Source organism: Pollachius pollachius (genome assembly GCF_949987615.1).
Source record: "Pollachius pollachius genome assembly, chromosome: 1".
Classification (NCBI taxonomy): domain Eukaryota; kingdom Metazoa; phylum Chordata; class Actinopteri; order Gadiformes; family Gadidae; genus Pollachius; species Pollachius pollachius.
Genome location: NC_136934.1, coordinates 44,355,788 through 44,370,910, shown reverse-complemented (window position 1 = coordinate 44,370,910; position 15,123 = coordinate 44,355,788). Strand labels below are relative to the sequence as shown.

General features: G+C 43.7%; 2 protein-coding genes across 4 annotated transcripts in view; both read left to right on the top strand.

Annotated features, from left to right (window-relative positions):
- dyrk1b (dual-specificity tyrosine-(Y)-phosphorylation regulated kinase 1B) overlaps nucleotides 1-5,152 on the top strand; it is a 37,988-nt gene extending 32,836 nt beyond the window's left edge. For all 3 annotated transcript variants that reach the window (XM_079748179.1, XM_079748178.1, XM_079748177.1), the window contains 6 exons: nucleotides 638-784; nucleotides 1,056-1,196; nucleotides 1,327-1,447; nucleotides 1,667-1,849; nucleotides 2,847-2,950; nucleotides 3,466-5,152. In XM_079748179.1, coding sequence (XP_079604305.1) covers nucleotides 638-784; nucleotides 1,056-1,196; nucleotides 1,327-1,447; nucleotides 1,667-1,849; nucleotides 2,847-2,950; nucleotides 3,466-4,011 — 1,242 coding nt within the window. In that variant the 3' untranslated portion in view covers nucleotides 4,012-5,152. The remainder of the gene's footprint in view (nucleotides 1-637; nucleotides 785-1,055; nucleotides 1,197-1,326; nucleotides 1,448-1,666; nucleotides 1,850-2,846; nucleotides 2,951-3,465) is intronic.
- Nucleotides 5,153-7,921: 2,769 nt separating this feature from the next.
- LOC307084070 (aldehyde dehydrogenase, mitochondrial-like) lies at nucleotides 7,922-14,837 on the top strand. Its single transcript, XM_079748214.1, has 13 exons — nucleotides 7,922-8,144; nucleotides 9,374-9,478; nucleotides 10,021-10,161; nucleotides 10,287-10,366; nucleotides 10,581-10,692; nucleotides 10,777-10,905; nucleotides 11,402-11,515; nucleotides 11,682-11,784; nucleotides 12,243-12,427; nucleotides 12,684-12,848; nucleotides 13,442-13,599; nucleotides 14,398-14,512; nucleotides 14,624-14,837. The coding sequence occupies exons 1-13, from the start codon at nucleotides 8,028-8,030 to the stop codon at nucleotides 14,654-14,656; spliced, it is 1,557 nt and encodes a 518-aa protein (XP_079604340.1). The 5' UTR covers nucleotides 7,922-8,027; the 3' UTR covers nucleotides 14,657-14,837.
- Nucleotides 14,838-15,123: the final 286 nt, after the last annotated feature.

Sequence of the window (15,123 nt, the reverse complement as noted above, 5' to 3'; positions counted from 1 at the left end):
AGACGGTCAGGAAGGCACTCATGTCACACCATTCCCCCACTCTCACTCCACTGGCTGGAACAGCATGCAACAAACTCAGTGTTCAGGGGAGTGACAGAACCCGAACTCACCTACATCCCATCTTTCATCCACTTGTATTGAACTGACCCACCGTCAAGACTCTTTTCACACGCTCCATACAGTCCACACTCGATTCACAGGCTCCATACAGTCCACACTCGATTCACACGATCCATACAGTCCACACTCGATTCACACGCTCCATACAGTCCACACTCGATTCACACGCTCCATACAGTCCACACTCGATTCACACGCTCCATACAGTCCACACTCGATTCACACGCTCCATACAGTCCACACTCGATTCACACGCTCCATACAGTCCACACTCGATTCACACGCTCCATACAGTCCACACTCGATTCACACGCTCCATACAGTCCACACTCGATTCACACGCTCCATACAGTCCACACTCGATTCACAGGCTCCATACAGTCCACACTCGATTCACACGCTCCATACAGTCCACACTCGATTCACACGCTCCATACATTACACACTCGATTCACACGCTCCATACAGTCCACACTCTTCCACTCCTCTGACGCCCTCTCTCCTCTGTCCTCTGCAGATCTACCAGTACATCCAGAGCAGGTTCTACCGTTCCCCAGAGGTGTTGCTAGGGATGCCCTACGACCTGGCCATCGACATGTGGTCTCTTGGCTGCATCTTGGTGGAGATGCACACAGGAGAGCCCCTGTTCAGTGGATCCAATGAGGTATACGGCTGAGACACATGGAGACGCACCTGTTCCCAGACACGCGCATGTAGCCTGTGCGTGAGGACAAGGCCAACAAAAGACTGACTTAATGTTAGCGTGCATGTATGGCTCTCCCCGGATGTTAAAAATGATTTTGTTTTTTCATCGGGGCTCCACACTCTTTATGTGTATGTGTTAGTGTGTATTCCTCTCTGGTGGTGCCAGCTCCCTTCCCGGGAATGTTGTCGTTGGGGCGCGGGGCTCACCTCCCTCTCCGTTGCGTCTGCAGGTGGACCAGATGAATAAGATCGTGGAGGTGCTTGGTGTTCCTCCCAGCCACATGCTGGACACAGCTCCTAAGGCCAGGAAGTATTTTGACAAGCTGTCAGACGGCTTGTGGACAGTAAAAAAGAACAAGGACATTAAGAAGGTACTTAAATCCTGACCTGTACCATAACCACTATGGTAATTTTCTCCTCGTAGCCATTCTAAGTGATTGGTGTAATCAGACTGTAGCTGATGGTGTGTGTGTGTGTGTGTGTGTGTGTGTTTGGATCCAGGAGTATAAACCTCCAGCCACGCGACGTCTCCATGAGATCCTGGGGGTGGAGACCGGAGGGCCGGGGGGCCGACGTGCTGGGGAACCAGGTCATGCCCCATGTGACTACTTGAAGTTTAAAGGTAAACGACCAACAGAACGTATGTAGTGTACAGGGCACTACACATCACTAATCAGCATGTTGTGACGATACAGATTCAACAGAAATGTCCTGATCAAGTTCCCATTCGGTTGGATGTTTGATTGATGACGCACCACAGACTATAACATCATATCCTGTAAATCATGTCATACTTTCTCCCTGAATTTATCTCAATGCCGCGCCACGTTTTGTGTTCCAGACCTGATCCTGCGCATGCTAGACTACGACCCGAAGAGCCGAATCACTCCATTCTACGCTCTGCAGCACAATTTCTTCAAAAAGACAACAGACGAGGGAACCAACACAAGTTCATCGACATCCACGTCTCCTGCCATGGACCACTCTCATTCAACCTCCACTACAAGCTCCGTCTCTAGCTCTGGTATACAGATGTCTCTCACCTATCAAAATATGGCCATGGATGTTTTATGAGATGTATGCATGCACCTGAAATGTTGGTGTCGCTTATTCAAGTCAAGGCCATTTACTAGATTGTCACCTACTGCACTTCCCCCAAACACACTTTTTAGGGTTTGCTGCCCTCTAATGGTTAAACACCATCTTACTGCTATGCTTAAAACATGCTAGGTCGATCCTGATCGACCCTCTGAACACGCTAGAGGTCCATTTTAAAACATCTGCTCTAGCTCAGAAAGGCTTTTTTCACAATTGAGTGTTAAGGTCATTATTATAAATGATAATAATCAACAGTATATATTATTATTTTATTTTCATCGTGAAAAATAATAATCGGAGGGATGTCATATCTTTTAGTCCATCTGTTTTCAAACTTCTTTATTCCAATTAAATAACTCCCACAGTGTATATGTGGCTAGCGAATCCATCTTCAATTGTTAACTTATCTATATATTTAATGAGTTAACCAGGTAGGCTAGATATTATAGCTCTAGCTATTGCTCTATTCATGAGAAGGGTGTTACTTGGCTGGTTCAGTGGTTCGAACAATGGGGTCAATTTGTTATAGATCCATCAGGCCAAAACAAGCCATCGGGTACCCTACTAAAGCCTGCCTCTTGATGCTAAGACTGGAAGTCTCATGAACGTGCTACTTCTTGGTACTCACGCAAGCAATGGTTTTGGCATTGCATCTAAATGCTCCTGCAGCCACTAGAGATGGATAAGAGTTGACCTTTTCATGCTTCACAATGAGAAGCATGATTTTTAAACAAGGAACCACCAACCACAAACCTGTCAGAGCTGATATTGCCTTCTACAACGTGTGTGGTGCCTTTGCTAAAAAAAAAGCTTTAATAATCAACCACTATGTAGTTCCTTCAATTAACCATTTTGTTTGCAATGATACAGGATTTTAAAGAAGGACTTAATATCATCATCCTCATTACGTGTTCTCTCACCAGGTGGGTCGAGTGGTTCCTCCAATGACAACCGCAACTACCGCTACAGTAATCGCTACTACAACTCTGCTGTTACTCACTCAGACTACGAAATGACAAGCCCTCAGGTACTGACAGGTGGAAACAGATGCATATAGTATTATTTATTATTAGAATATATAGCGTATATAAGAATCAGGTGGACTCAAAAGGATTAATATGGACTGCCAAGGTTCAAGTCTTATGTTATTAGATCATTCGCCAACCACCACAGAGTAAAAAATAATGTTATGTATATATATTGGATAAATGTACTAGAAAGCCATAAGTATATTACATGGAAATAAAAAAGCTGACGGCATTGGGACACCGTATCAGTTAAAGTGGAATCATGTAGCTTAGGAGTGCTTATCTGGAAAAAAATGGATTGGACCCAAACAAATGTATACCTCCCTTTTATCAGTGGTCATGCCTGGCAAAGTATCAACAGCCACTCCTAAACACAAAGTCAACGGTCTCAGTCAGATACTGTTAAAGCGATCAGTCCACCAGGCCTCCCCCAGGGTGGGGCTGCGGGCTGCTACTGTACACGTTAGTCTTTTGATGGCGCTCCCTCTGCCCGTGGCCCCCTGCTCCCCTCCAGGCTCCCTCCCAGCAGCAGATGCGTATTTGGCCCAGCAGCGAGAGTGGCGGCGGCGGCGGCGGCGGCGGCGGCGGCGGCGGCCAGGAGTCCTACACTCAGCTGCTCCTCCACAAGCCGGCTGCCTCCCAGCAACACCAGCGTCACTTCCTGGACGCGCCCCATCACCCCCATCCTGTCTACACCCACCACGGCAACGGCGGGCGGGGCCTGCGACAGGGCCAGGTGCCGACGGGCATCGGAGGAGGCGTCGGAGGCCAGCAGGGATCTTCCCCCCAGATGAGTGACAGCATGGATGTGGGCGTGTCCCTGGGGCTCCACCACCTAGGCGGGGCGGTGTCTTCCATGGAAGCCTCGCAGTTTGGCTCCGCCTCCTTGCCCCTAGCTCTGCCAATCGGACTGTCTGCCTTCCGGACTCGGACAGCCTCCGGTGCCCAGGGGCCACAAGCTCCGCCCCCTGAGGACTACTACCCCGTGTCCAACAACAATAACCTGGCAGGGGGCGGCAGGGCGCGGCCGGACTCGGACGAAGGGGCAGCCAACTCTTGATATACCCTCAAACACACCCTAAAGCCATACGACTTTAACAACTACAGTATACACATACAAAAGTGGTAAATAGACATAGAGCCCCTTCACCATACAGACACACAGACACACAGTCTCAGACACACATACTCAGTTCAGAGACTAAGTGGTGAACTTTGAGCTGAAGGAGATCATTTCTTCTACTTGAGAGGAGGAGAGAGGAGGAGGCGGGGGGAAAGCTTATTTTATTCTTTCTTTAAGTTTTTGTCTTCTTTGAAGAGTAAGGGAGGAGCAACAGCTGTGAATTAGAATGGAACAATTGAGACTGGCTTGTTTTTATGAATATTGTTGTTTAATATTAGATTTTTTTCTGTGGTTTGAGGAGCTGTGTGTTTTTACTTGATTGTTCCTGCTTCTGAAGGAGGAGGGGGGGGAGGGGAGAGTTTTATAAATGACAGCGTTGGATTCATTTTCCCATATTCATCCAGGACCGAGTTGAGTGAAAAAAAAAAGAAGAGAAATGCTATTTCAGCCACAGCAGTTAGAAAACACAAGAACATGTTAGCATTTTTGAAAAATGAAAATGCTTCCCAGCTTTAATTTTCAATGACATAAAGGTTCAGGAACAGGACTACGGTTGGAATCTGTCCGGACTGCAGCCCCCTGCCCCTCTGTTTTCTCTCTCTGTCTCTCTCTCTCTCTCTTATATGGTAGAAGTGGGGGGTGGCTGGTAGGAGAATGTGTCGGGGCACATGAAGGGAACCTCCTCCTCCTCTTATCTTCCCCTGCTCCTCCTGTGGTGGTTCCCCAGACAAGCCTCCTCCTCTCTGTGCTGCTAATCACCATGACAATTGATGCGGATTGCTGCTAAAGAACCAACACAGATCAATAAAAAAACGTTTAAAAAAACACAACTACATGACATCCAAACTTTTTAACCCTCCTGCTTCAGAGAAAAGGGATAAAGAACGAACCACTGCATCTCAATGTATTTATTACTATTTAACAAAAAAGAAAAAATAAGCCCTTTTTTCTGCTCTTCTTTGTTTGGTTGCCTTCTTTATGCAGGTGAGCTCTGATTGGCTATTGTAATAGTGACAGTAAACTGGTGGCAGTCAGCATTGTCCTGTTCTGTTGGTCTGCCACTGGTTGGGGGGCTGGGTCAGCCCCTGTGGGAGGGGAGAGGGACGGGGCAGAATAAAGTTGGATATATAATAAGAATAAAGAGTATACTTTTGCACACCAAGGTCAAAGAAACCGCAAATGTGCGCCTTTTTTGCTGTTGATCCATCCTCCCTGGACCCTACCTGCCGGCGTCAGTTGGTTCTCCTTGAGCCCTTTTTTGTCTTGTCTTGCATGTCACCCCAGGTTCTCGCACAGGTCTCAAATGTTAACTCCAGGTCCAGATGTTATCATATAGAGTACTCATACTTTTTCTTTTATCAACCTTCTGATGGTCGTTTACTTTTTGTGCACTCACATGATGATCCAAAGCTAATTTCCACCTGTCCACATTTGATAAGAAACACATTTAGTACTACTATACTACTATAAAGTAATTATATGCACCACTGCACAATTGACACTAGGGCACCATTAACCATAATACAAATATTTTAAATATTAATCTATTTTCCCATGTCGATGGCAAAGGTTCAAACAGCAAATTAAACAATAAATTTGTAGCTACAGAACCACAGAAGAAGGTTTGGCCCTGATTCGAAGGACTTCCTTGAAGTACTTTTTTTTTAGGTATCTACCATTTGTGGTGAATGAAACTTCCCGGATCATTAACTTGAATATCACCTTTACCTTTCAAATGTAAGACCTTAGTGACTTTAATATATTTCTCATTAATAAGCTATTGTGTATAAAACAGGAAACGGTTCATTCTTTCAAAGAAATTATTTGGTACAGTGAGTATTATGTGTGTAATGATACGCAAGTCTGAGGTAAGTATGACATTCGATCTCACAAGAGCTATAGGCTTAAACCTGCACTATAACTTGTCAACAACAGCTATTTACTCCATTAACTATCGTAACTAAGGTTTCAATCCATCCAGGGAATTTGTCTCTATAGATTGTTTTTTGTAGATTCAATGCTTGGGGAAAGTCTGAGATGAATTATTTAGGTTTAGCTGTAGCTACATCTCAAGCCACTGGAGGTTGTTTATGGGAAAACGTGCATTGTGCAGGTTTAAATACCAAACCAACGTGTGGTTGTCGCACCCTTGTAGAACCAAATACCAAACCACACCCTTGTAGAATCGTAGCGTTTTAAGTTAGTGTGAACCAATATTGTCCAATGTGATCTCTAGTGGCCCGTTGAGGCCCATGCGGGGCACTTTTTAGAGCAGTGGTTGTTAACTGGTCTAGACACAAGTTGTTTCTTGGCCATTAAGTCAAGACCGGAGAGGCTAAATTTATAATGTAAACGATTTATTATTATTTTTATATAAAACGTGTTTGATAATTTGTGTTATGATTTATTTAATCAACAACACTCTGTGCATCTCTTGAGGTGGTATGCAGAGTGCAACTGGAGTAGGCTATACTTCCTATGACATAACATAAAGTCTAACAGCTGTTAAAGCCTTTCAGATGTCCCCGACTGCATCTTTAGGTATCTTTGCTTGGAGATGTTTTTTGTCAGCTGAAGGAACCTGCTATTCATGATAAACACAGGCAGCAACATTCGACATGATGGCTGATGAGGCATGGCGATATTCACAAATGTGTTGTAAGATGCACACAGCAATATTCATTTAAATAAATATTGATAAAAAAAATGGCTAAGAACCGAGTATATGATAATAGCCTGGTAATAATGTGTCCTTCAGCCCTACAACTTTAAATTGGTGTGCCTTGAATTTAAGGTTGGGATTGCTACTGGCCAAAAATACAAATGCTGGATTATCTTTACCCGTAACATCTATTGGTTCCCAACATTTTCTGGCCTTATACCAAATTTTTCGGTCAGAAAATGATTGCATTCCAAATGTCTTAGATTATTTTGCATCTGCTTAACCCTATATGAACATTGCACTCAATATGAACTGCAATATCATTGTCCAAGTAACTTCTCAGTTGTTAATTTGTTGCTATAGTCAATATACAGTATATATATTCATAAACAAGGGAAATGTACTTTTCAAATGCAAGTTTATTAATTGTAGTCATTATATAATATACCTAATATAAAGTAACGGGAAATTGCAGTAATAATGATCGACAACTTTAATTTACATGCAAATATTATAGTCTTGTATGTAAACTTTTATTATACATATATTTTTATTGCAGTAGTTCATTTTCACATTGTTTCATTTTAAATGTTAATGTAAACGTCAAATGTCATTACCCATTGATCATTTATATAACATTTAACATTCAGGGCCCTGTCTACCCCACTCAGGGGCCCCTGAATTGTCTTCACATTTCAGCCCTTCTCCAGATGGATCAAAGCCAAATCACAACAGGTTCTAAACGTTTTCTCAATAGTTATATGGCCCTTGGTATTTTACTGGGTGTGGATGGGAAAGGCTCTGTGTGCCCATTAGTATTTCCCAAAGCTATTTAGATTAGGAAAATACTAATGGGCATAAAGAGCCTATCTCCCTACACACCCAGTAAAATAACAAGGGCTCTCTAGAAGGCTCTGGTATTTCATACCCGCATCGACACGGAAGAAATAGCCGTCTGACCTACACCGCCAATAATACTTCAGCATTTTGGCATATATTTGAATGTTAATAGAACAATAACGTGGATAATTACGTACTTCCACGTATGTTTGACAGTGAGATCACACGTATGCCAGGCCGTTCAGTACGAGACGCTGGCTACTTTTCTCGCCAACCACGTGACCGATCGTGGGAGCCGCGTCTGACCCGCCCCCTTTGGCGCGTGACTATGCGAACCTTCTCTATCAGACTCGGGAGCGCGCCTGCCCTGCGAAGTTCAAGAACACTGGGAAGTTTATTTAGACATTGCGAGCTGTAGCAGTTATTCTTCGTGCAATACATTTGGGTCAACATGCATCGTGCCATGTTTTTGCGGAATATTCGTCCGGTTTACCGATTGGCCAAATGTCCATATTCCGCTGCCAGCATTCCTAAGCCGAATCCTGAGCCCGTGGTTCAGTTTAATAAGGTATGGTTGCAAAGGTATGAATAAATACTGCATGCGTGTCTTCGAACGGTTGATGTATAAAAATACTGTAGACATCTATTCAAATACGACCTAAACTAATGGTCGCTGTGCCTACGCTACGCAGCATTATGTAGATGTTTATACTTCGTTGCAGGCTGTAAGTGACAGAAGGACCCCTGCGTAAGGTCTCATGTTTCGTGCCATTTCAATCTGGCTGGCCGAGTCCAGTGCAGAATCATGCATTTTAAAGCATGGTTGAACCTTGGACTGTCTTAGCTCTTACAAATGTTTATATATGCAATAAAAAAAACCTTAAACGACGTTCAGCTACGTATCGCCTCAGCTCGACACCGCCACCCTGATCAAGTTTGACTATTGCACCCAAAAGTTAAGTAGTTCATGCACAACCAAACGTACTTGAGTTTTTTTTTTTTCTTTCGATTTCGCAATGCTAACCCTGGTACAAGGCCTTGTGGGGGTCGAACAAGCGCCATAGTTTCGTTATCTTGTTTTCTGATCTTTTCCAGTAGTACGTTTAGAGGTCCAGTCTTATATGGCCCTCGACTCGGACTGAACCATTCTGACCACCTGACTCACTCGTTTACTCGTTAACTGGGTCACAGTGCAAGATAAAGTTGACCTCGAAATTTATAGGTTACGTATGAGTATCGAAAAGTAACTGTTATTTTGGATGTTAGAAATTTCTCGATAATGATGGGATCCTCCCCAACGCAGTTGAGTATATTGACGGAGTCGTGTGGGGATTCAAGGTACTTTCTGTGTATGAGGGAGAATAGGCATGTGGAAAGTACACAGCCCTGGGGCGCTGAGATTCAGAAAGCTGGTTGGGAGGTTGCTCCTGACCATTTTGATGTATAATACTTTATTGAAGCGTTTGAACGAGTCTATCTTGTTAAAGGCAATGAACAGGCTGTAGGCATAGCTTTTGGGTGCCCCAGGTGTTGTGGTGGTGGGCTAGGTTGGCAGCGTCCTCAACAGTGCGATGACCTAGTTATGATGCGCGCAAATGACTTGACATGGATACAGATATTCACAACTCTGCGTTCAGCAATATTCATCTGATGCTCTCCACCAATGAGAATACGTTTTGTGTGGGACATAAGCCTAGATCACAACAAAATACCTTTGGAGAGGGGTGCAGAGAAACATCACACAACGAACTTTATGTAGCCTCCTGTCATCTATATATTATCCTTATTGTTTTTCAGCTGTTCATCAACAATCAGTGGCAGGATGCACAAAGTGGGAAAACCTTCCCTACAATCAATCCGTCCACAGGCGAAGTCATTTGCCATGTTGCAGAAGCTGACAAGGTATGCATTATCTAAAAAAATTATAAAGACTATCGACTAACCCTGCTGTGTTTTTGGGGCTGCTTTGGGGATGGGTGGGGGGCCTGCCAACTTTCCACAGGTGAGCTGAGGATTTAGATTCAGGAGAATTAGAATGTGAATGTGATCAGCCTCTGACGGTCCAACTTACCCCTGCCAGCAAGTACTGAGGTACCCCCCCCCAGGAAGACTCACGTGGGTGGAGAGATATAGGTCTAGAATCCAAACTATGCTGCTCTAAATGTGAACTGTTTTGTATACACAGTCATCAGTATCTTCAATGTTGCGAGTCAACACGACTTCAGTTCAGCTCTTACAGCCCCTGTCACTTATACAACTGATGATGACCTCTGCTGAATACTGAACTACTTTTGTGCCAAGGCTGTGATGGGTATTTAAATACCGTACTTTACGTGCTGTGCACGTAAAATACTCAGTTATTTTCCCGCCAAGTCTCTCGCAGTGAATCCTCAGTTTTGAATCAAAAAAAATGTTGTATTACAATTTCAAATGTCTTATTTCAGACGGATGTGGACAGGGCAGTCAAAGCGGCCCGCAATGCCTTTCGGTTGGGTTCACCCTGGCGACGAATGGATGCCTCAGACCGGGGCCTGCTGCTCACCCGTTTGGCTGACGCCATTGAAAGGGATGCTGGTTACCTTGCAGTGAGCCACCCTTCCTCTTTTCACAACGACTGCCACAGATAACCCCCACCCTTCTGCTGTATCGGAAAAGGTTTGAATGAACAGACTGTCATCATGTTCCTGTTTGCTCTCGTCGTTTCCTCCAGGAGCTGGAGACCCTTGATAATGGAAAGCCATACGCTATTTCTTACGGCGTGGATATCCCAAACGTGGTCAAGTGTCTCAGGTAAAATAAACCCACTCTAACACGCTCTACGGCTTGTCGCCATTGTAGCAGAAGTGATTTTTTTTCCTCATATATTAGATTAATCTCCAAACATTCCTGAACTGTACAACTGAACATATGTACCCCTTTGAGTTATGTAGACGATAAGTAAATCAGGCGTTACTTCCTGTGATGCGGTCCTTTTCGTGACGCAAGTTTTCCTGTGCCTGCACAGATACTACGCAGGATGGGCTGACAAGTGGGAGGGGAAGACCATTCCTATCGACGGAGATTACTTCTGTTACACCAGACACGAGCCCATTGGTGTCTGTGGGCAAATCATACCAGTAAGAAAACCACAAAATTCAATTTATACGGACGTTAGCAAAACGTCAGTTTAAAGCTGATGTCTGTCTCTTCTGTTCCCTTAGTGGAATTTCCCTCTTCTGATGCAAGCATGGAAGCTTGCACCTGCCCTAGCAACGGGCAACACCATCGTGATGAAGGTTGCTGAGCAGACTCCCCTGACGGCTCTCTATGTAGCCAACCTTATCAAAGAGGTACACCCTTGCTTTGGTCTGCGTATGAGATATCCCTCCCATTAGGCAGTGAACCTACTCTACCATTGAAGTGCATTCAAGAGGTTTAATCTTCAACACATGCATGAACATGCATCTAGTGAATGAGAGAAATACTTTAATTATAGGCCATGTGTATTTCAAAATGGATATTTTACAAATGATTGAATTGTTAGTTGCTGCAACCATTAATTGCATAATTGCAAAGAATCCCAAGTCTCATGATATCAGAATGAGAGTGAACTGTTCTGCATTGGCCTAGCCTTGTGAAACCAGCATTCATCTCATGAGCTCTGCTCCGGTTTGGCTTTGATATGAGCCCAGAACCATTCTGTGGAATCTGTTATCCTCAATATCCTGTTAAAGAGAGGAGATTCCTTACTGATTAATGTTGTTTTTTTAGAAATAAACTGAACACTGATGTGTTTGTACTAATGTTCACTTATTCCTAATAACGATGGATCTCTCCCTCTGTTAGGTTGGTTTTCCAGAAGGCGTGGTGAACATTCTGCCTGGTATGGGGCCTTCAGCCGGTGCTGCCATCGCCGCACACATGGATGTGGACAAGTTGGCTTTCACCGGGTCCACAGAGGTACAAACTCATGAAGACAAAGTTAAATACTAGCAAATGACTGAACTAGCACAGACACTCCTGTGTGGCCACAACACGCTTGCAATAAACACAAAAAACACATTTACAAAAACAAATAGATGTTGTTGGTTACTAATTCTGCACCATCACTCCTCCTACCTGACAGGTGGGCCATCTGATTCAGCAAGCCTCAGGAAGCAGCAACTTGAAGAAAGTCACTCTAGAACTGGGCGGGAAAAGTCCCAACATTATCCTGTCTGATGCAAACAGTGAGTACTTTCTAAGTATGCGTGCCAAGGATAATGGGTGTAACAGAGTAATTGGTATCACATGTTAATGTTGCAGCGACAAGGTCACATGACTAACTGTGAATTCACACTAAAAGCAAAGGCGATGCGCAAAGTACATAAAGGTCAACGCAAAGACGTGAATAAATTAAACAATTCTGCCAACCAAGCAGGCGGCGGGATGGCTTTAATGGCGTGGCGCAAACTGATGAAAATTTGTAATTTTAACGAGATTAAATATTTGAACTTTCCCGCAAATTTCGCTTGATGCTCTCCCATTCTCGTGAAAAGTTTGCGGTTCGCGCAAGCAACCTCGCCCAAGTAAAGTGAGTAGAATATTTGCTTTGCTTTTGGTGTGAACGCACCTTATATCCCCTGCTCTGATACTATGCATGGTTGATGGTTATCTATGTGCTCCCCCCTCCCCCTTCTCCCAAAAGTGAAGGAAGCTGTAGAGCAGGCCCACTTCGCCCTGTTCTTCAACCAAGGCCAGTGTTGCTGTGCCGGTTCTCGGACCTACGTCCAGGCCGACATTTACGATGAGTTTGTGGAGCGTAGCGTGGAGCGAACCAAGAACCGTGTGATAGGGGATCCCTTCGACCTGAAGACGGAGCATGGACCTCAGGTAACATGGGAGACACAGCCGGCCATTATTGACGTCTTTCACAGTGAGTGTACAAACCACTGCACAGGCGCTATTGATTTTGAGGTTGAGTACGTGCAGTTGTTGGTACACTAACTGGGAAAGACCATTTTTTACTCTTTGCACATGTAGCCAGCAATTACTGAACTAGAAGACAATACACAATATACACAATACACAATACAATCACACAGCCGCTATACACTCCACACTCAAACCTGTGTGACGTCGTTTTCAGATCGACGATGAACAGTTTAAGAAGATCCTTAACTACATCGACATCGGGAAAAAAGAAGGAGCCAAAATGCTTTGTGGAGGAAAAGCGGCCTCTGACAAAGGCTACTTCATCCAGCCCACTGTGTTTGGAGACGTCCAAGATCAGATGACCATCGCTAGGGAGGAGGTAGGCTATTGGTTATTGGGTACATTTATATCCCCTTTAAAGGTTATCTAGGCAAGCCGCCTTGGAAAATCTAGCGAAAATAGTCTAGTCTGCCATAGCCAACATGGGCAATTGTTAATGATCATTCCCAGTCACACCACTGCGCTGGACAAACAGCTGACAATCCCGCAATATTTGGAGCAATATGTAGTGTATATTGATTTCTAAATATAACATCATAGTAACACCTTGCACCTCTGCATTCAGCACATTCTGATTACCAAAACTACCATCCGCAAGAATGCAAGCAAGCAGTTTTACCCCCTCTCCGATATGAGGGGATAAGCTGGTTATCGGTACACTGGCCAACAAATGAACAGCCGAGTGAGTGTGTGTGCTGAAGGAACGTGGAAAATGTGGACCACTGACTACATACATGATGTCACTGCTGAGTATTGGCTGACACATGAAAGATATTCTGCAGAATAGTTTGGTTTATATTTTATATATAATTGACGTTCAGAAATAAATATTAAGCTAGAGCTTGGTATGTATCAATGGAAAAGTCACAAAGTCCTTTGTACATACTCCATATATCTTTGTTTTTCCTCCAGATCTTTGGCCCTGTCATGCAGATCATGAAGTTCAAAACCTTGGACGAGGTATTGGAGCGGGCAAACGACACCAAATATGGCCTGGCAGCGGCTGTCTTCACCAAGGACATCGACAAGGCCCACTACCTCTCCAGCGGACTCCGGGCCGGCACCGTCTGGTACCACATTCCTTTCTAATGTCAAAGTATCAAAATATCAAATATCAAAGCACGTCTTTATTTGATCAGGGCGTGTACAGCATTATGCACTGAGGCGACTGGAGGGATTCAGACAAATCCAGCATATTCAGGGTATATGATTGAATTCTGGAGTAAACAGCTGCTCAGGATATTAATCTCATACTGGGCTAATGACCAGATGACTCAATATCAGACTAAAGGTAAGCAGGATGGTTGAATGATTAACATTCAATAAACCAAACAGTGGCATTTTATTGAGTGTTTTGGAGTTCATCCAACTGGTTACTGATAAACTTTATTCATCAGCTTCAACCGTTGGTCATGTGGCATGCTTTTATGAAGGGGTTGTCTGTCTGACTTCATCTGATTGGGGTTGTCTGTCTGACTTCAACTGATTGAAGTCAAGTGCTTGACAAAAGGCTGGTCTATTTTGTGATGGGGGATGTAGATACATCGCATGAAATAGGTTAGACTTGGGAGAGTAACCCATGCCCTATAAACAGACTTTTTAAATCAATATCCTAGACTTGTATCTATAAGACTGATGGCAGACAAGCTCAAATCTGGTTTGACGGGTTAGGGTTAGATTGTTTTGATGGTCTGTATTCTTCTGCCCTTCACCCTTAACACAATGGTCGGGCCTGCTTATTGGACTCTCTTTGCACAAATCGAATAATGGCAATGGATTGTAACCTTTAAAATGTTGTTTTTAGGTACATTGGATCCGTCTTTGTACTCATTAATCTGAAGTGTTTGCATGTGTTTATAAATTGGCAGGATTAACTGCTACGATGTCTTTGGAGCCCAAGCTCCATTTGGAGGTTTCAAAGCTTCTGGGAATGGCAGAGAGCTGGGAGAATATGGTTTGGACAATTACACAGAGGTCAAAACGGTAAATGGAACAATTTCAATACTGCACTTTTTCTTTAAAGAAAATACCTTCATTTTATTTTGGCTCTTCTATACTCCCACACATAATGTCAATGTTGTTCTTTCCCATCAGGTGACCATTAAGGTACCACAGAAGAACTCCTAGACGGCTTTCTAAAATGATCATTAATGTCCAAGGATGAGATATTTGATCTTCACATACCATGGCTTTTTCTGATGGATTGAATGATTTTGGTAATAAGCTACATGTGAGGTCAGTGATCCATATGGATAACTTTAATTTGTGTAATGAGTGTGGGGCTGTCAATAAATAACTTTCTAAAATATTCTCTTCTGCAGTAATTAGGTGAGTGCTGCATGCAGCACCCAACTATTGTTCTTCTTAGGCTTTATTAGTGTGAATGCTGAATCAGCTGGATATTGACATTTTTATTGTTCTCATTCGTACTTTTTCTAGCGCCCCTTTTTTGGTCTACTACTGCATACCTTCAGCTACAGAGACAGTCAAAATATTCAGCACTTTTAACTTTTTAACATATACACCAAGAGGAATCGACTCTCTAAAAACGTAGTCGGAGGCTATTATATCCGTTATACACAGGGGTGAAAAAT